The sequence below is a fragment of the Clytia hemisphaerica genome, unplaced genomic scaffold, assembly GCF_902728285.1.
Source record: "Clytia hemisphaerica strain Z4C2 unplaced genomic scaffold, Clytia hemisphaerica genome assembly, whole genome shotgun sequence".
Lineage (NCBI taxonomy): Eukaryota > Metazoa > Cnidaria > Hydrozoa > Leptothecata > Clytiidae > Clytia > Clytia hemisphaerica.
Window position 1 is genome coordinate 489,229 of NW_027104471.1, and position 20,395 is coordinate 509,623.

At 34.8% G+C, this 20,395-nt stretch overlaps 1 protein-coding gene across 1 annotated transcript; it reads left to right on the forward strand.

The window, feature by feature from the left end:
• Positions 1-5,677: 5,677 nt before the first annotated feature.
• LOC136821287 (cytoplasmic protein NCK2-like) lies at positions 5,678-18,255 on the forward strand. Its single transcript, XM_067077519.1, has 3 exons — positions 5,678-5,736; positions 14,693-15,657; positions 16,442-18,255. The coding sequence occupies exons 2-3, from the start codon at positions 14,713-14,715 to the stop codon at positions 16,661-16,663; spliced, it is 1,167 nt and encodes a 388-aa protein (XP_066933620.1). The 5' UTR covers positions 5,678-5,736; positions 14,693-14,712; the 3' UTR covers positions 16,664-18,255.
• Positions 18,256-20,395: the final 2,140 nt, after the last annotated feature.

The following is a 20,395-nucleotide window of genomic DNA, read 5'->3' on the forward strand; positions in this document are numbered from 1 at the left end:
AGTATTCCGCCTTCTTTAAAAATATACTTTTTCGAGTGTTTCTAAAGAAGGCGGAATACAGTACTATGGACTTACTGCCCTTACATAGTATTCCACCTTCTTTAAAAAAATTCCCTTTCGAATGTTTCTAAAGAAGGCGGAATACACTACTATAGACTTACTGCCCTAACATAGTATTCCACCTTCTTTAAAAAAATACGTTTTCGAGTGTTTATAAAGAAGGCGGAATACACTACTTTGGAATTACTGCACTAACATAGTATTCCGCCTTCTTTAAAAAAATTCCCTTTCGAATGTTTCTAAAGAAGGCGAAACACTTTGTTGGGACAATAAATCTAGATAATGTATTCTGCATGTCTCTTTAAATATTTGCTCTGTTAGAGTGCATGTAAAGAATTCGGAATGACGTAGGGGCAAAAATACGCATAGTATATCTATATCTTTTCTTCAAGAAATTCGGAGGACTTAAAAGCTTTTATTCGACTAGGTATAGTTTGTCATTAAAAGCAAAGACAATTATTTTCTACCATTAGTACTATTCAATTTTATTATTGTAAAGCGACTGTTAATGCAATGTATATAACAAATACAAGTGTCGAATATTTCAAAGAAATGTTTTTCTGTTTAATCGCAAACTGTTCACATACATACATATATACAATAACAATTATTTGTGCATGGGAAAGCAATTAATGTAAAAAACGATATTCTTTTAACAGTAATGTGATTCCAAAAATGTATTAAAAAAGTATGAAAAGTTACAATGGTGTGTAGGTACTCGTTGTATGATATAGAACTTATGAAATCAAGCAAAATCGTCCATATCCGATGTGGTGTCGAATGAAGTGATGAAATCTCGGTATTTAGGATTTTTCACCTTTTTTCTTCGGCGTAGAGTTATGCCAGAAGGACCTGGCCTTGGAGTTGAAGTTGCAGATTGGCTTGTTGTACCATTTCCAGTCTCAGAGGTACGTATATTGGCGATAAATTCCTTCTCTGTTAGACCAGCATATTCCAATGCCTCTTTATTGCCCATTTTTACAAGGCTGCAGTCTGCTGGCATGTACACATGCTTTCGTTTTAATGCTGCACGTAATTTTGTTGCCTAAAAACATAACAAATTTATAACGATTGAAAATAGAATATCTCTGTCTCGCTTCTATGTAAATCTAATTTTGACGAAGTCATGGCTTCTTTTAATTAATACCGTTTGTTATAAAAGGATAAAAGCAAGTTTTCAGAACTTTCTGTACTGTATAAAAAAAGTGCTTCAACAAAGGTTGTATCTGTTTCGAAACTTATTACCTTCTCTTTTCCATTTTTACTTGGTGCTTTCTTGGATTCCATGGCTGGTTGCTCAATGACCGAATCAGAGATGTCTTCTACCTGCGCACTCGATGGTTTTGATCTACGCTTATGGTTGTTATTTGCCTTTGCGGTAAGTAACGATGGCCTATGATGGTATTTTGAAAAAATCTTGTCTCATAATAATAATTATAAGCATTTCATTTTACAATTTAAAAATGTATTTATAAATTTGCTAGATTTCATTAGTTCTAGCTACATTTTTCATGATTGACTGTAAAATTTATTTTTGTTACCTTTCCTTTTGCATTTGTAGTGATTGTGGTTACTCCTTTTGGCTTTTCGATGACTATGTCAACCAATTGCGAACCTTCTTGATCATTCATTTCATCGTTGTTGTTGATTTTTGAAGACGTAGCCTGAAAGAGTGAGTAAAAATGAGTTTTTTATAAAAAGCAATGAATAACTTGCCCATTATCACAAATTATTGACCTTATCACAAATAGTATCTTTGTTTTCAATATAACTTAGATCATCACAATATTCAATGGAAAATAGTATTCTGAAGTTGGACACACACAACATGAACGGCAATATTCCTTTACTTTTAATAAATCATTACCTTTTCTTTTCCTCTCTCAGAGCTTGCTGTTTTGGAACTTTTATTTCCCTCCACCAAGTCAAACAACGTGGCATAGTTGTACGGCACAGTCTCGTCACTATGGTTAGATGTCTTTTTCGTGCGTTGTAAATTCACGACTGGGGGGCTCAAGTTTCCGTTGCTGGAAGAAGTTTGCGCATTCAACGTATTGAAACTTACATCATGGGTTGCAATCGGTGGTGTTTCTAAGTGAGGTGCTTCGGGCTCAATGTTCGAGTTAACCAGCGCGGTAACATCGATTCTGCAAACACAAGAAATAATATCCACTACAAATTCCTTGGAACAGAACAAACCAATTACAGTATTAAAGAATTCAAACTTTATTTACCTTCAAGTATTCTTCGTTGTCGACGAACATATACAAAGATTCGTTGTCATCATCTATGTCTTGAAACAAATCTTTAAACGTGTTTTCATACGTGAATTTGGTGACCATTTCTTCCACATCATAGATTTGAACTATTTGATTTAGTAGTTCTGCTACAACGTTCTTGCCAACATGATGGTTACGCCATATGATTTCGCAAAGATGACCGCTAAAGTAATTAATAGCAATTGTAGCAAAATATTAAAATAACCACGAAACCTAATGACATTACGAGTAACAAATATATTCATTACTCTCTCTACTGTGTCTTCATTATTCATTCCCTAAACAACCTTGCTTTTGTTTTGGATAAAACATATACTTACTAAAAAGTTCTGGCACTGGCACCGTATATTTTTCTGAAATGATTCTTTGCATGGCCCCAAGCACCTTCAATTTTGTTGGTGTTTACAGTCACTTCTTCTCCCGTTTTATCGTTTTTGTAAGTGGCAGTAAAGCCCTCTTTGTGTACGACTGAAAAATGGCTATAACCGTGGTCATTGAGGTTTTGGTACGCAGGCCATCCATCTGAATAAATAGTCGAGTTCTCCTGACAATGGCGCTTGATCAGTGGCACAAGGGTTTTTTCCTCACGATCTTTGACGGGAAACAACATGATTCTGTTGGACTCACGCTCAACCATTCCTATAAAACAAAGTTTGGATGTTGTGAATGTAACGTCATTTTTTCCTAATTCGGCTAGCCGCTACAAAAATTAAATAGAAAAAAAAAACATTTAGACAAACTTCTTGCGGACAATGTCAATTTATTATAAATGTTAACTTACCAAACACCCACACCTTAGGGTTTCTATCCTTGCCTCGATGGTCTTTAACCTTTCTTCCAAACAAACTCTCGTCGATCTCGATTACGCCTCTAAATTTTGTGGTGTATTGCACTGTTGAAACATATTGCATGAATATCTGCCTGATATGTTTACTGTAGTCTACAGATGTTTTACCATAGGTAATGCCACACACGTACGAACCTCGTTTCATGGTAGATCCAAGTGCAAATTCTAATATATATGACATAATGTCTTGTGTGGTATATTTAGCGTTATCAAAGAAAGAATATTTTCTTATGCAAAATTCATGGTTCTTGTTTTTTTTACATCGGAAAGTTTCACCGGATATATTTCTCACCCGCTTTTTAGGGGAGCCCCATCCACCACAATCTTCGCACCAACGGCCTTTAGGTAACAACCCTTTTTACGCATCCAATCGTTGAATTATCATCTTGCATAAGGTTGTAAAAATTATAAGGATTAACTAAGTCTATGAATTCCACTGATTCAACAACGTTCTTTCTATCATGTTTGTTTCTAAAAGCTCCCGACCTTCCTCTCCTTTTTTTCTCCGCCATGTTATGAGTTATCAAACTAAGTCGCCCCTTTTTATTTATGTCTCCGATGTGGTTCGCTTCATTATTCCCAGACCCTTTTCAAATTCGGCACCTTTCCCATTTGAAATGCATGATGGTATATAAATGCATTGTTTTTTTTCCACGTGTGCTGTACTTTCACATTTCGGAAACTACATTCAGCATGGAACGTCCTCAACTTCTATGATTGCATAACCGAAGAAAAACTCAATGGTTTCACTTACAAAGTTCAAAATATGTTGACGTTTCAGGTGAATGAGTGGAGATTGGGCATGATTCGTGTAATAAGCAATGACTTATTGCCTCATGTCAATACGTGGCCGTGTTCTTATAGGCTACTATTTTTCAAGAAACCACTGGGTCATGGCGATGTAGCAAAACTGTTTTGGTTTTTACTAGGTGAGTGAAACTTTTTTGTCCTAGTTTCTACTTGTACTCCGTTGGTATAGACCCATTAAAATATTTGTCTGCTTCATCATCCTTAATGCAAATAAGTTATGCTGTTTAGTTTTCATGGGGATTGGGATGTCAGATCATATTATAATGATCTTATGAATTTTCCTGTACAAATACAGATTTAATTTTATGTACCGTGTGGATGTTAACACAATTACTACACATTTTAGGTAATGGCGTATCACCGATCGTTTGCGCTGAGTGGATTTTGTCTTCTTTGCACTCGGTGAAAAAGCAAACCTCGACAATAACTGCAAGGAAAAGGCAAATACTGGATTTGTTTCATGGGATGGAAAAGAACAAATACAAATGGTTTTACTACTCACTTAATCATAAGAGACAGTTTTACTTCAGTGGAAAGCCCAGAGACATTCGCCAAGAAGCTTTACTACATTAAAAGGATAAATACAGAAGATCTATTTTTATACTCTAGATGCTTATTATATATTCAGTAGTTTTATTTGAAATATTTATATTATTGTTCTGTTCATTGTTTTAAAAATGGAAAGTACAACATTACGTCAACTAATATTTATGTGGTTGCATTTAGTCGTGTATATCTGAATTTTTATACAAAAAATCTTCGTTTCGGCAGTTTAAGGAACTTTCCCGTATTTCCTAACGAAAAGGTTGTATTCGGGACGGTCCCGATTTTGATAAGAAAAAGGTTGAATTCGGGATTGTCCCGAACGTGTTAAATATGTGGCTAGATTCGGGAATGAATTAATATGGGTAGTGGAAAATTTTCGAAAAATTAATTTGCAGGGGGGGCGGCCATTAGGTACCCGAGAGTATTACAAACACGGACAATCATTTCCAAATATTTAAATCGGTATGGTACTTTTCCGGGCGTGTTACAATGACGTTGAAATCGTGTTCCGGCAAATTAGAATGGACTTATTTTAAACGCATAGTGACGAGGGATCCCTAATGACGAAAAGAAGAGGAAGAGAATCGACTCCAAAGAAAACCCAAAAAGGTAAAGAAATAAATTTATGGTTAAGTACAAAATCGACGAAAATCCTTTGTCTGAAAAGTCGAATCCCACTCGGGACTCAACTCCAATTAGGCCGGTTATAATCATAATACATTTAACAATACTAATACAGATTGCGATAAGTATTTTGCATTACATCTCGACATTTAGCTTATAATTGCTTACAATCAGGCCCGACTAGCTAATTTTTTTGTGATCGGTTTTAGAGTATCCCGATTTCGAACCCCGATTTCCATACTTTCCGGTTTCCGCTATGTATCTTTCCAAAGTTCGCTTAACACTTGATTTTCTGAGCACTGATTGGTGGATAGGTTTCATTAGATTACATCATAACTTCAAGATTTGACCACTTATATTGATTTGAAGGTTTAGCAAAGTTTTGGAAAGTTAGCCGTAAGTAAGGTATTCGCTACGTTGCCGTTCACTGTGTGAAAACCCGGGGCTTCCAAACCCACACGAAAACGAGATCGGGCAAAGGCTGGATGAATTTTTTTTGTCTCAAAATATTCCAGAAATATGGAACGAAAGTTACTTTTATCATTTATTTCGGTGCTAAAATTATTGTCAGTAAGTATATTCACGTATTTGATAAAAAGTATGTTTTGTTTTTTTATCTGATACATTTTGCAGACTTTTTAAAAAGTTAGGCTGGTGTTTACTTCTACATTTTGATACTTTTCTGAAGGCTTCCTTGTTCGTCTCTCAACAATCATCCAATTTGAGTAATCTGATGATGGATGCTATTTGAATCAGCTCTCCTAAGAGGAAATTAATTCGGTAGCAGTGGCTCATTGGGTAGTGAATTGAGACAATGGTCCAATTGATGTTTAAATCTAGTTTTGGAGCTGTTTACGTTTGTTGGAGCAATTTTTGGAAACGTCCACCAGAGCAAAAAGTGCCGGTGTTCCAGAGCACAATTTTTGGCAATTGGTCTGCACCGGAACTGTGTTAAGAATCACTAGCTCCGGAAGCACCGGAAGAGCTCTGGAACTTTCCAGAGAGAAATTTTGATGGGAGGGCATCATTAACCCTTTCCGGACGCACGGGCCACTGGGTGACCCATGAATCGTGTTCCTATATGACACACGGGCCACCGGGTGGCCCATAGCTTTGTAAAAGATTTTAACAGTTTTCGCGCCAAAATACAATAATAGGGTGCGCACTCGTCGGAATTTTTTGCGCGGAATGAGGAAGAATTTACAAAAATGAGCTTCAATGCATTAGTACTTACCTTTAAATCATCCAAATGTGTTCATTCTTTTTTAAATCAATCAGGAATTATCAGGGAAACAAGTAAAAAAAACTGCATCAAGGTATCTATTTTCTTTCCAAAGATATTCATGTTTTTCGACGTCAAGGTGAAAACGCGATTTAGCGCTGACCACGGCACCGGAAAATTCTCGACCCACATTGAAACAAAGGGCTGTCGCTATTGAGCTGGTTTATCTTTTCAATCGCGGTTTTTTTAGTAAACCCAGGGTAAGATTAGACTACAATCTATCACAACGTGCTTTATTTGAAAATCTACAGGCCGTCTGGAATTTCGAAAAATAAGAAGAAATTGCGATTTTTTAACAAGATTGCGGATTTTTTCATTTAAGCACCATACACCATCTGAAAGCTGAGGATTTCAGCTTTCTAGTGGTGAAATTTGTTTTTAGCTATCATTTCCAGCTCATTAGCGATAAGCTAAAGTTTAACAGTCATCGGGCCGATTTTCAGACCGCACCAGCAAAACTCCCCACACCCCGCCACACGGAAGACTAGATTTCATCCGCCATTTTTGGCGCGATTTTGGTGCTTCCGAAAATTATTTCTTGCTGGCGTGGTGTAAGGAGGCGATTCTTTGAAAAGGTGGTTTTTTTGTGTTTTGAAAATGGAATAACTTTGGGAATACTTAACCAATTCTAATAAATGACCCCTCGTTTTTCTCACAAAGGTAAGGACTTTCAAATAAAATTAGTTTGGTTTCTAAAAATTGAGGGGAAAATTTTGGCCTGTCCACCCTAACAATAACATGGTTTTGAATAATGATTTTAAGATAAATTCCCCGTAACCTGCAAAAAACCGCTTTTCGATATCTTGTTTACAACTAGAATTATAAATTTTCAATGTTTGTTGTAAAGTTACTCAGGCTAAATCTGTAAGGGAAAAATTGCTCAAAGGTTTGGACAAAAAATCACTTTACTCAGATTCTTGGAAAGCTTTTGACATGAAATTTTTTTTATCCAGTCAGTAATTCAATTGTCTAAATCATATTCAAAGTTCAAGGCGTAAAGCAAATACCTTTTACTTTACTTCTTTATTCAAAGTCAAAAATTTTTCCTTTCCGAAAAAAACTCTGCCGATTTTTCGGTCACGTGACCAGGTGTCAGCCATATTTAAAATTTTTTTTTTGGTATTTCAAAACTCCTATTACATGTGAAAAAAACGAGGTATTACTTATCGTGATATCTTTTATCAATCACTTTCTATTGCAATTTTAGTGAAGCCAGTCAAAAATCAAAATTTTGTTCGCGTCATATAGCCGTGAAATCATGCGTCCGGAAAGGGTTAAATAGTCTGGGACCTTCTTCTGACAGTTACATCAATATGCCAAAAACATTCATTTTGTTCAACCACCTTCACTTAAAGATAGGCCACCATAGAATGAACTTCCTTTTATAGGATGAACCATATTCATGTGGCTTTCAGCCTTGCACTCCATCGCAGAGGCTAATCAATATTAATTACTTTTTTGACTAATGACCAAGTTAAAAATTTTTAATTTTTTTATATTTGAGTATTAAAAAGGCATGCATTCAAATAATAAAGGTTTAAAATTTTTCTCTGGGCTACCGTGAGTGGTCCTAAATCCGACAGCCCTGCCTAAATCCGATGGGGTCATTCAAAGATACAAACTTTTTGCTATGACGCAATGAAGATATCAAAGTGTCAACTAAACTGAGAGGTTTGATACACTGAACCAAAACATTAATTGCTTCTTATACAAAAGATAATTTTTTATTACAAAATTGTTAACGTTTTAAACACGAGCATCGGATTCAGAATAATAGAGGTAATTATTTTTACAACTCACACTTTTTTATCACATTAATTGACGTCTCACATTTTAGTAGTCATCTTGTTAGATGTTTTGGTTTCAAGAGTTCTTGCAATATAGTTTATTGTTCAACTTGGAGAGGGAATGTTTGTAAAAATAGAATTTTTTTTCATAGCAGTTATTTGGGGGGTCGTCTTTAGGCAGGGCTGTCGGATTTAGGACCACTCACTGTAGTTAGTAAAATATCTAAAATAGGCTCTGTGATGGAGTGCAAGGCTGAAAGCCACATGAATATGGTTCATCCTATAAAAGGAAGGGGCCGTCGACATTCGACTTTCGAATTTTTAACGGCATTTGGCCGTTAAGGGGGGGAGGGGGTCGACCATGTGCCGTTAAGGGAAGGTCAAAAATCTCTTTAGGGGTCAACAGCCCTCGAATTTCAGGTCGGCATTCGGCAGTGCCGACCTAAAAGCCGACCAAAGAGTGCGTATGGTCGGCAGTTCATTGCCGACCATATTCATTGATTCTCTCGGCAGCCTAGGACCTTAATCTGCTAAAAAACCTAAAATATAGCTCAGATCGGCATTGCCGACCTAAAAACAAGCTTAGGTCGGCAAAATTTTGCCGGCCTTCGGCCGGATTTGGACGGCACTTCCGTGCCGACTTACTTTTACTTGAATTTCGAGGGCTGGGTCAACTCACCACATATCAATTCTTTTCACCAGAAAATATCGATTTTTGAGACGTTTATTCCATACAAATGTTACTTTCCATACAAATGTTACTTTCCATATTTCTTTTCCTCCTTTTATCAACTAAGATCTGCTAAAGTCGCATACCTAAAGTATTCACTTCGCTATTTTTTAGAATAATTTTAACCAAAACAAACGACCCGATGTTTATGTCTCGTGTTCCATTTGTTTAGACGGTCCGCATGGCCCTTGAATTTCGCAGACGGTCGGTCTTTTTTCTTTGAAATGCCGCTATTCTTTTGATTATGATTGCGGAGATAATTAATTCGCGCAACTTTCGGAAAAAAGTTTGGAAATTATCTCCGTTATTTTTAAAATGTAAACTGAGCAAAGCCATAGCGATATTAAAGATGGCTGACGAAACAACGATGAAAGTGAAGGAGAAAATTTAGAGTTTCATCGATTTTTGACAATTTTTTAACTTTAGAGAATTTGATGGCCGTTAACGTAGAGGGGGGAGGGGGTCAGAACCATAACGGCCAAACGCCGTTAAAAAATTTGAAAGTCGAATGTCAACGGCCCCGAAGTTCATTCTATGGTGGCCTATCTTGAAGTGAAGGTGGTTGAACAAAAATGTTTTTGGCATATTCATGTAACTGTCTGACAGGGAGTCTCTACATATAGGTTCTTTGTCCTTATGTTGACCTCTTTTATATAAAATTTTTTGTCCAGTCTCTGGTGCAAAGACAGAACAGATGTCAGTTGAAGAGTCTGGGAAATCCTCTTATTATTATTATTATACAGAATACGTTTTCAGGCCCGTTCAGGTCCTCTCTTAATCGATCTTGTTTTACAAAATATTTTTTTTTAAATATATAGTCCTCCTTGAGGACTTCCTCGCACTCTCCATTTGTAATCGCTCTGCGGCATTGCTTGATTCCGCTTGTTTGCCTTACTTCTCCATTCTTTTACTTGGTCTCTTTCCATTATTGTTAAATCGTCTGATTGCGTGCTTAACTTCCAAGAATTAAACCTGCAATTACCAGAGGGGGTTAACATTTATAATACCAACCCATTGCCCAAAAACCCGACTTTTGATCTTTTGAGCTAAGTTAACACCACCACCCCAAAATTGGTATAGATACCAACTTGAAAATCATAATTTTCAGAAAAAGGGGGGACCCACCCCCTTAATTTGGTATCGATACTACCAACATGACTTTTTGAATTTGATAAAATATCATGGGACCCACCCCCTAATTTAGTACCAATACCAATCTGACAAATTTGAGTTTAAAGCTCTTTAAAGAGGACCCACCCCTCCCACACAAACAGGGTACTAAGAGAAACTTCAAAAAAACTCATTTTTGAAATATATACTCTTTCTTCAACACAACACAAAAAATGTCATATGCTAAAATAGAAAATGACTGAAAACTGACAATATAATAAAAACAAACCCAATGAAGCTAGCAAAATCAATCTGAATCAATATTATCTGAATATAATTGATGTGCAAAAACTAGGAGAAGCTATTATTAGTACATAATTTTAGAACAGAATAGATTCACTCATTACCATATACCAAATGCTATCACAGAAAAAATGTTTTTGCTTCAGGCTTGATCAAAAATAAAACTTGAAATTATTGAAAAAGTCCAAAATAAACAAATTTCAAAGTCATTTATACTTATTTACTCATTTACAGTCATTTTACGCAAAAGCTAAAACAAATCCAATTGAAACCTGTTTTAGACCGATATGTACTTTATTTAAAATGAAAAAAAGTTAAATCATCCATCTAAATTAGAAAGAAAAATAAAGAGTAAATCTGATCAAAATAAAAAAACTTTTTAACTGTAAAGAGCTTTCTGCCTCCAACTAATAAACACAGAAACACTAAACAGAAATTCGATTTGAATACTTTCGAATATTTTTTTCGAAAATTCAAATGTCTTTTGCACATTCGAAATTCAAATTTTCACAAAAACAAAAACAAAAATAAGATTTGTTTACTCTGGTTTGTTTGATACTTACATTACATCCTGCTTGATCAAGTTTGCTTTGGTGTTAAAGTTTTACCTTTATACAAAAACGACCAAGATAATAAAGAAATATAGACTGTTTAAATTTTTCAGGGTATTTTCTAGCTATAAGGGCAAAAATTAGGAAAGTTTTGCTGTCATTTTGATATGGATACCAACTTTTCTGAATCATATTATTTAAAAAAAGGGTACCAACCCCCTATTTTGGTATCAATACCAACAGAGGATAACTCTTTTTTTCTAAAAAAAGGGGGACCTACCCCCATCAATACCAACTTGACTTTTCAGACTTTTAAAGGAAAAAAAGACACCACCACCCGGCTATGGGTCTGGTATCTGGATGTTGACCCCCCTGCAATTACACGGCTATCAAAATTGTAGAATTTTTTAAGGGTGCAATTATATGTACATGTTTATGACTATTTGAATAGACCATTTTGTCATTGATGTCATTTTATATACAAGTAGCCATTTTTCATACAAATCATAGATTGCGGAAACATATTTGCATAGTTTTGTATATAAATGACATCATTTTTGAAATGGTTTATCTTTTTTCAATCTCTATAGTTTGTATGAAAAATCGGAAAGCCTTGGACTATCTTACTCAAAATTTATCGTAGAAAACGATCCTGTTAACCTTTACCACACCTTCTCTCTGGAAGTTTTACCCCTAGCACTCCTTGCCATTTTGATTTTCAAAGTTGTATTTAACAGAGCGTAGTATAGTGTAGAAAAAACATGAAAATATCTCCTCCGTATATTACTTTTCTTAGTCAAAAACGTAAATTTTACAGCAAGATCTTAATTCTGGGTTTTCTCAGAGATCGGGTTTTCCCTCTTACAAATCATTAACCAATGTGGTTGCTTTTTGTTAGATAAGCCCATATCCGGCCAGTATAAATTAAAGAGCTTCATGCGAAAGCTAAATCAAAAAAAATAAACTTTGAATCTTTTTACATTCGAATGTTTATGTGTATATATACCTTAAGGGAACTTATTTTGGCGGGAACTAATTTTGGCAGATTTGGCGAATTTGTCGAATTTAGGCAAAATTTGCCAAAATTAGTTCCCGCCAAAATTAAATATTTTGCTCACTCGCCAAAATAAGTTCCCGCCAAAATTTATTTTTTTGTTTTCTTGCCAAAATAAACCCTGAAATTCATCAAAGTTGCTCAAAATATGGCAGAATAGAACAAATTTACGCTGTCATTCGCCAAAATTAGTTCCCGCCAAAATTAAAAAATTTCACCATTCGCCAAAAATTCTTAGGATTTTTGCTGCCCGCCAAAATTAGTTCCCGCCAAAATAAGTTCCCTTAAGGTACCTTGTTTTTTTGAGAAAGAAGAAGGAGGAATCTTTCTGATCTGCTGCATCTTCTTATTATTTATGCTGACAGAAAACCCTTTGAAATTGTTGTTATGATTCGAATGTTTTCTCTTTCGTTCGGATTCGAAAAGTAAAATCATCTCTGGGGAAATCCCTCTGATTGGAATGTTTACTTAAGAAACTCTTCTATAAAGAGGTTTTCGCGGTTTTAGCCTCTACAAGGAAGAGTTTTAGAAAATATAAAATCGTTCTGTAAATTACACAATACTATTGTGCATTATGCAATATGCATTCTGTTTTATGCATTTTGTACCTGCCGATTTTCCTATATCAATGGTGACACAGAAGTCTTCTGCCTGAGGGTTGAAAATTTTCAAAACGAAATTTGTCTTATTTTTCAAAATTTTAAAGTTTATAGGTTAAAAAAAAAGTGGGGAGAACATTTGCGATACCATAATTTTCTATCTTATTGTTTCCACTTATATAACTACAACTGCTAGCCAAAAAACCACAATCATACCTTTACTAGAAAAGGCAGAATTCATTTTTAGAAAACCTTGGTTTTCGAGAAAATTTCCACCTAAATCAGAGGCACGTAAGGCAGAGGCCCCTTGAGGTAATTTTTGTGGAAAATATCACTTAAAAAGACTTTCCTATCATCAACTAGCATAAAAGCAATAGAAATAACAAAGTATATACACTTTAAAACTCTTTGCAGCCTTATCATAAGATTTAACTTGGGTTTCGGGGATGGTCGATGACGGCCGACAAGCCTCCAGTCCTCACCACATTGATGTACCGTTATACCAAAGAATAAGAAGGCAGAAACTTACTGGAAACACTGACTAAGCTACAAACAAGCAATATATTCATAACATTTCCAACCAATAAAACAAACCATTTTCCACTAAATAAACATAAAGGTTAGTTTCAGCAGTCCATGTGCTCTTTTTTTCCCAAAGAATATTTTGCCTGATTTCCCAGTTTGTTTTGACAGTTAAAATCGAAAGTGGGTGGTTTCAAACTATTAAAAATAGTTTGTTTACATTTTCTCTCCGTCATAAAAGACATTTCCCGGGATTTAAAGGCATTTTGAGGCGGTAGAGAGGCTTTTTTTAAAACCGTACGAAAAACGTATATTTACGACCTCGGCTATCGCTATATCATGAATGAATCCTTTGAGCAGCCAGTGATGTTTTGTTTGTCAGATGGAAGACTGGTGAAGGTTTTTGGGCCCTGTACAGCTAGGCTCACTCTCACAAATAAATTTATGAAAGCTACATCTAGTGATTGTTTGGTGCAGGATTTTCAAAATAATTGAAGGCGAGACACCACCTTTTACATTGCCATCTCCTTCATTGTGGCTGAAGTGGGTACTATACCGTATTGACCAAATATAAATAATTCTGTATCTCTCCCTTTCTCCCGTATTTCAAGAAGTGTTCGAATTTACAACTGTTCAGTTTCATGTTATTGTTCTCAGTACAATCATAAACTATTGAGATTTCTACATCTTTGGGTTGACTCAGACTTTATTTGAAGTTCTAAGGGGGATTGTAATTTACTTTGATATAAAACTACATTAGTACAGTATGCCATTATGTAAAGATAGAATACTTGGCCACCATCCGTAAGGTCATGGGTTTCATTCCCTAACCAGGTTACAACATAGACTTCATACTTAGAACAAAATGGCACTGCTGGATGCTCAGCAATTAAGGGAAGGATCAGGGGTAAGTGGAGAAATCTAGGGAAAAAGAGTGGCAATCTTTGGGTTGACTCAGACTTTATTTGAAGTTCTAAGGGATTGCAATTTACTTTGATATAACAAAGAATTCTAATCTTTGAAAGCATTTTTTTCTCACCAAATTTAACTCCAACCTATTCTCGGCGGAAAAAGTTCAAAACTTGATAGAACTAAATAATAATTTTCAGACTTTTTTTAATTAAGCCATGGCAAAAAACTTAATTGAGTACTATAAAATTAATTGAGCAAAGTTACGTTCCTATTTTAAAATGTTACAGAAGCAGACAGAAGCAGTGATGCGAGACTAAAACTATTAAAAGCAGGAAAATAAAAGAATTCTATCGAGAATATAATAAATGAAAGGTTAAGCGATTTAAAACACAGTGCTTAGCTATAAAAAGTCTATAAGTACAGTGAAAGCAACAATGCCTTTTGGAATTAAATAATTCTGGCCAGAAAAAAGATAAATGGATACAAACTGATAATTGAAAATTGAGACAAGATTCTGATTGGAGGCACAATGAATACAAAAAATTAATGCCTATATCCCCTTTTGTTCTATTTAGGAAAAAAAGCAAAATAAAAGTCATTATCAAACGTAAAACGAAAATACCTGGTAGAGGACAAAACTGTTTGTAACACTGAATATTTTCTCTTTATTTTACAGTTCTGAATGATTAAGTTCAAATGGAAGAACAAGCAATAGCAGTTGCTAAGTATGATTACACAGCGGAAGGTCAAGGTGAGCTAAGTATCCGAAAAAATGAAAAATTAACTGTAATTGATGACACTCAACTTTGGTGGAAAGTTCAAAATGAGAAGTCAGTATCAGGCTATGTTCCCTCAAACTACTTGGCAAGAAAAGATTCAGTGAAGGGAAAGAAAAATATCGTGAAAACAATAAAGGAAAAATTAAATACAAAAAAGACTAATGAAGTTGAATCACCTCAGGCTGATTTGCAGTCTCCTAAACTAAAGGGTGGAGGAAAGGTGTTGATGGTGGGTACTGCTAAATTTAAATACATTCCCCAGAGAGATGACGAGATTGAACTTAGTAAAGGTGATACTGTTATGATATTAGAAATGGAGCATGACGGTTGGTGTCGTGGGGAAAGTAATGGTAAAGTTGGATGGCTTCCCTTTAATTATCTTCAAAAGAGTGAACCTCAGGGTGAACAAGCATCTCCATCTGAATATGCCGACCCGAATGATGTTATGGATAAGCAAATCATTTGTAAAGTTAGAACATTGTACCCATTCAACTCTCAATCGTCAGAAGAACTTTCTTTTGAAAAAGACTCTATATTAGAAATAGTTGACAAGCCTAAGGATGACCCGGACTGGTGGCAAGCAAGGAAATCTAGTGGAGAAATTGGTCTCGTTCCTAGAAATTATGTTGATGAAATTGTCTCTCCTGTTTTGACACCTGGCCCAGTAAAACCAAAACAAGGTAGCAATTTTCCAGCATTGTCCTCTTCTCCAGCTAAAGCTCCTCCTAGAGATTTGGATGTTAATGGAAAATTCAATGACCGCCCTTGGTACCATGGATCATTGAAAAGACAGGAATGCGAAAATGTTTTGCGCACTCACGGTGAAGATGGCCAATATCTTGTCAGGAATAGTGAAAGCAAAGTGAGTATGATATTGAACTTATTTTTGCGTTGGTTTGATTGTTCACCATCTATATTGATTTTGTCATAAACTGCAAAATTTGAATCCTGAAAACCCAGATTGTGTCATCCACAATGTGTTGGCCCAAAGTGTACCAAAATAATGGTTTTATGTTGCTATACAAACCAATTTGCAGCGATTTGCAGCGATTTAAATGACTAGACTTAGGCAGGCCTTCAACATAACAAGATTCACATAGGGAGTTGGGTATGTTTTGAATTATTTTATGAGGCATTTTGCTTTCCGAAGTTTTATCAAATTGCACGAGCGATAGCGATAGCCCTCCTTCGTATATGATTATTAGTCCCAATTACTAGGTATTTACTACCAGGCAAAATTCCAAGCATTTTAGTCACTGGCTGTTTATTTGGATTAGAAATTAGATTTAGAATTTAGAAATTAGAATTAGAAAGTTGACCAACTGAGTACCCACCATAAGTGGTCGATGCCTGTCAAAGGCCCTCGAAACTTGTTAGGGACGTCTCTTGACCTTTCATGGAACATTTATTTTCAAGGAATTCTAACCATAAAGAGAAAATAATTCTTACATTGTTGTTTACCATCTACATTATTTATTTTCAACATTTTTGTGATACATAAATAGAATTTCTCCAATATTGATTTTCAAAACTCAATTTAAAATTGAGTATTTTGGCCGTTAAAAACGGCCACATAAAATTGCTTGGAATTTCACTGAATACCGTGTACCTTTGGCTCTGATGATCATATAATTTTCCTTTTTTAGCCTGGTGACTTTTCACTTTCGATGAAAGCACCTGATCGCATGAAGCATTTCAAGATTACGCACACAGAAGATCAATATGTTATAGGTCAACGTTCCTTTGATAGCATGGACAGTTTAATCAGCCATTATGAAAAGGCTCCTATTTACACAACAGAGGCTGGCCAAAAAATGTATCTTACTCAACCAATGAGTAAATCGCTTACGAGAAACGGCTATTCTTGAATCATGCTAAATGATATGTATAAATTAGTTATTGGTATCAAAGTGTACTCAATTATGAAGTTTGTAGCCTCTTTAGCTTCTGGCTGGTCAAATGTCGAGATTTTCGAATGTTGCTGAATGTGAATATACGTAATAGAAAGAAAGCATTCGAGTAAACAGTACCAAGAACTGTCACGAGCAGGAATCTTTCTGTATGGAAAAACCCTGGAAACACTGTAGGATACCTCATGTCGCCAGACTGGATGCAATTCAAAATAGTTTTGTTATTAATCAGATTTTATCATTATTACTATTATTAATTTCTATTCTTTTACGTAAACAAAATCTTACTTTATTTTAAATATTTTTTCAGTGACAGTGAACTTCCAAAAACGAATCAATCTGACGAGATTTTGTCAATCAATTTGTTAAGTTTTCAGTTTTGTTATCATTGATGTGAATTGTCACTGCAATATCCGCGTTTAGGTGACTTGCTTTTTGGATATGCTGATAGGTTGAAAACAAAAACTCTATGTAAAGCATCACTCGAATAAATTGCCGGAGCAAAGGACAAAGCCTTTTTTTAGCTTGTAGTTGTATTGTTAAAGAAGTGGAGTAAGTTTATTATTATTGTTATTGTTGTTATTATTCCTTTATTAATAATGTATTACTATGAATGTTTGATGATTTTTAATTTCACTTTTTTTACTTAATCTAAATTAATTGATATTGAATCGTTTGCTTTCAATGTCTCCTCTAAAGATTTTTCAAAGTTTCTAAACAATGAACATTCTCCGAATAAATTATCTTTGAAATTTTCAAAAGTAAAACACATAATAGAATTTGAGTGAAGTGTAAAATTGACAATGAATTTTTTTTAATTAGGAAGAACTAAGTGTCACTTTCTCTGTCCTGATATTGTAGAAATATCCAGAAAAAATACTTAACTCAACAGGAAGTTCATGGGCTTTACAAGAATCCCAATACTTACCTCTCTTTTTGTATAGATTTTTTACAAACCATTTTTCTTTCAGTGTACTATAGATCAGGTTTTCTATGCTCGTATTTGAAGCATGTAAATTTTCCTTTTGGGGATCTTAACCCTTAGGAGGCGAAAGACGTATATATACGTTTTGAAAAGGTCATTTTACCGCTTGAGATTCAGAGAAAAAAAATTTGCTATTTTTTGTAGCTGAGAGAAAGAGCTTTCCAACGATACCAAAGTTGATACCTGAATCATTTGTCCTGGTCAAGAAATGGCCTTTGAAAGAAAAAATTTCCAGAAAAAAATGATGAACTTTTTGGCCTTTTTTAAAAAAGTTAGCGGCTTTGAAAGGTTAAGAACTCTGCCAATCTGTGAATTTTCAAGACCTTGTTCAACTTTCTTTCCCACTGACTGAGTCTTATAATGGTTATGAAGAAATATGACTAACTTTGTATCATATAATATTTCTTCTGTAGAATTAGAATTCTAAGCACTTTTTAGAATATTTTTTCTTTTTTAATTTTTTTCTTCTTCAATGTGAAATTTAGTTATTTATACTCTAGAAGTGATCAGAAATCGAATATTTTTTTGTTATATGGATAAAATAATTTTTATTTGCTTTGTTTTATTCAATTGTCTTGTCCTTTTCACCCTTTTCTGTTTATTGTGCTTTCGATCTCACTTTATGATATTCTTTAACTTGTCAAGTACACGTTTTTTTTTTTATTAGAACCTAGTTTATAAGAACATATAGGCTGAAATTCGTCGAAAAATTAAGAACATCTTAAGAACATGCCCAGCCTCAGTTTGGAAAAAAATGACGAGAAACTACAATTTTTCCCTCTTTTTAAGCAGTTTTAACCGAATTTAGGGGTGAATCTTCAAAAGTCGAGAGTCGAATATTGTCCAAATTTTTCCAAATTTAAGTGCTCTTTATTTTGTATCATATTGTCGATTTAGATTAGTCTGAAAAATTAAGAACACATTTAAGAACATTTTAGGCTGAAAATTGCTAAAAAAAATAAGCACATCCAGGCTCAGCCAAATTTTAGGTGTTCTAATAAAAAAAAAAACGTGTAATCGATCTCTACTGGTCAATTTCCAAAAAGACTTTCATTCTCATTTGCTTTATGATCATCGTTGCATTTTTGTAATAGGAAAGTTGCAAGTAATCTCTCATTGGTGAACTTCAATCAATTTGAGTATTAAAACCCTTTTAAAGAACCTATTGAAAATTCCACTGGACTTGGGAGATGATATTGAGACAAAACCTTTGTCCACAATTGCAAGCAAAGACAGGCATAAGTAAGAGAGATCTGAAGGTACCTTTCCCCGATGCTATATTGCATGTCTGACTTTAATCTTAATGTTATCACATATGTTTTGCCTTTTATATTTTCAGATGCTCTAACACTCGAAATATATAAAAATAATAGAAACGTCCAAGATCAATCAATTGTAGCGTTAATATGTTATGGAACTGATTTGTAGAAGACAGTGGCTCCTTGTGTCATGTTATGCTCTATGCTGTTTGGTAACCTTCACAAGAAAAAATTCAACCAGCAATACCAGGTACTAATTCTTTATACCAACCACCACAGTTCATTCGGGTTTTGTTTTCAACCAATACAACAATAGAAATAGATGAAGCGTCTTCAAAATTTTTGGTCTTTTCTATAAAAGTCTTCTCCTATAAATGGACTCTTGTTAGTTTAGTTAGTTAAATTTGGGTAAAATCCCCAAAACACTTTAAAAGGGTTTTTTCATCTTTTTCTAAAAGAAATCATTATTTTTTGGACCTACCTGGAGGTCCTATAAATTAACCTTTGTTCTTTTGTTCGTCCCTCCGTCTGTTACCAGCTTCCAGCTTTTCTCGAGATTGGCTCATCAGTTTTTTCTGATTTTTGGCACAAAGATGCAAAATGGCAATGCCCAAAAAGTGACGGAGCCCGTTTTTCGAGAACAAAATTTTTCCAGCAGAAATCGTCGGAAATCGCCGTTATTGCAGATTTTCACTGGACTTTTTCCTTTTTTGTTTTTAATAAGAACATTTTTTATAACAGTACCTACCGCCAAGCATGCTTTGATAGTCAATAGAACTGATTTTTGAAGCCGGAACCTTCTAAATATCGCCGGAACAGCCGATTATCGTCGGAAAAACGGTTTTTCTTGACTTTCTCGAGTTGTACTTGTCTATCTCTCATAAAATTTTGCACACTGGTGCAAAATGGCAATACCTAAAAGTGTAAGGGACCCCGGTTTTCTAAAAAATATCATCCCGGTCGCCCGGCCGGAAATGCTAGAAATATGCCGGAAACCAATTTTTACTATTTTCTCAAGATTCCATCATCAGTTTTTTCTGATTTTTCTGATTCTGGCCGAAATTAAATTTGGCAAATTTCGGCAAATTCAATCCCCGCTAAAATTTTCATCTTCTGCCGTTCACCAAAATTTAGCCATAAAACAATTTAATAAAAACTATCACTTTTGCGTTGATTTCACGCATTTTTCATGGATTTTTGTTTCTCCGATTTCCAAATTCGTCAAATAAAATCCCTGTCAAAAATCGTATTTTGGTCGCCAAATAAAATCTCTGTCAAAAATCTATTTGGTTATTCGTTAGATTAGATCCACGCAAAAATTTATCCACTTGAATTAGTTTTGAAAGTACTTTCGGGCTTTTTATGAGGGGTCAGAGCTTTATGATGATTTTGCAAGCTTGACTTGACCGTGTGGCACCATCCGAATTTTTCTTACTTTAGCGTGCT

What these genes read in the sequence shown, in the direction of transcription:
- LOC136821287 (XM_067077519.1), top strand. Translation starts at nt 14,713, where the DNA reads ATGGAAGAACAAGCAATAGCAGTTGCTAAGTATGATTACACAGCGGAA. An exon ending in TCAGGAATAGTGAAAGCAAA is followed by an intron (nt 15,658 to 16,441) that starts GTGAGTATGATA and finishes TTCCTTTTTTAG; the next exon opens with CCTGGTGACTTTTCACTTTC.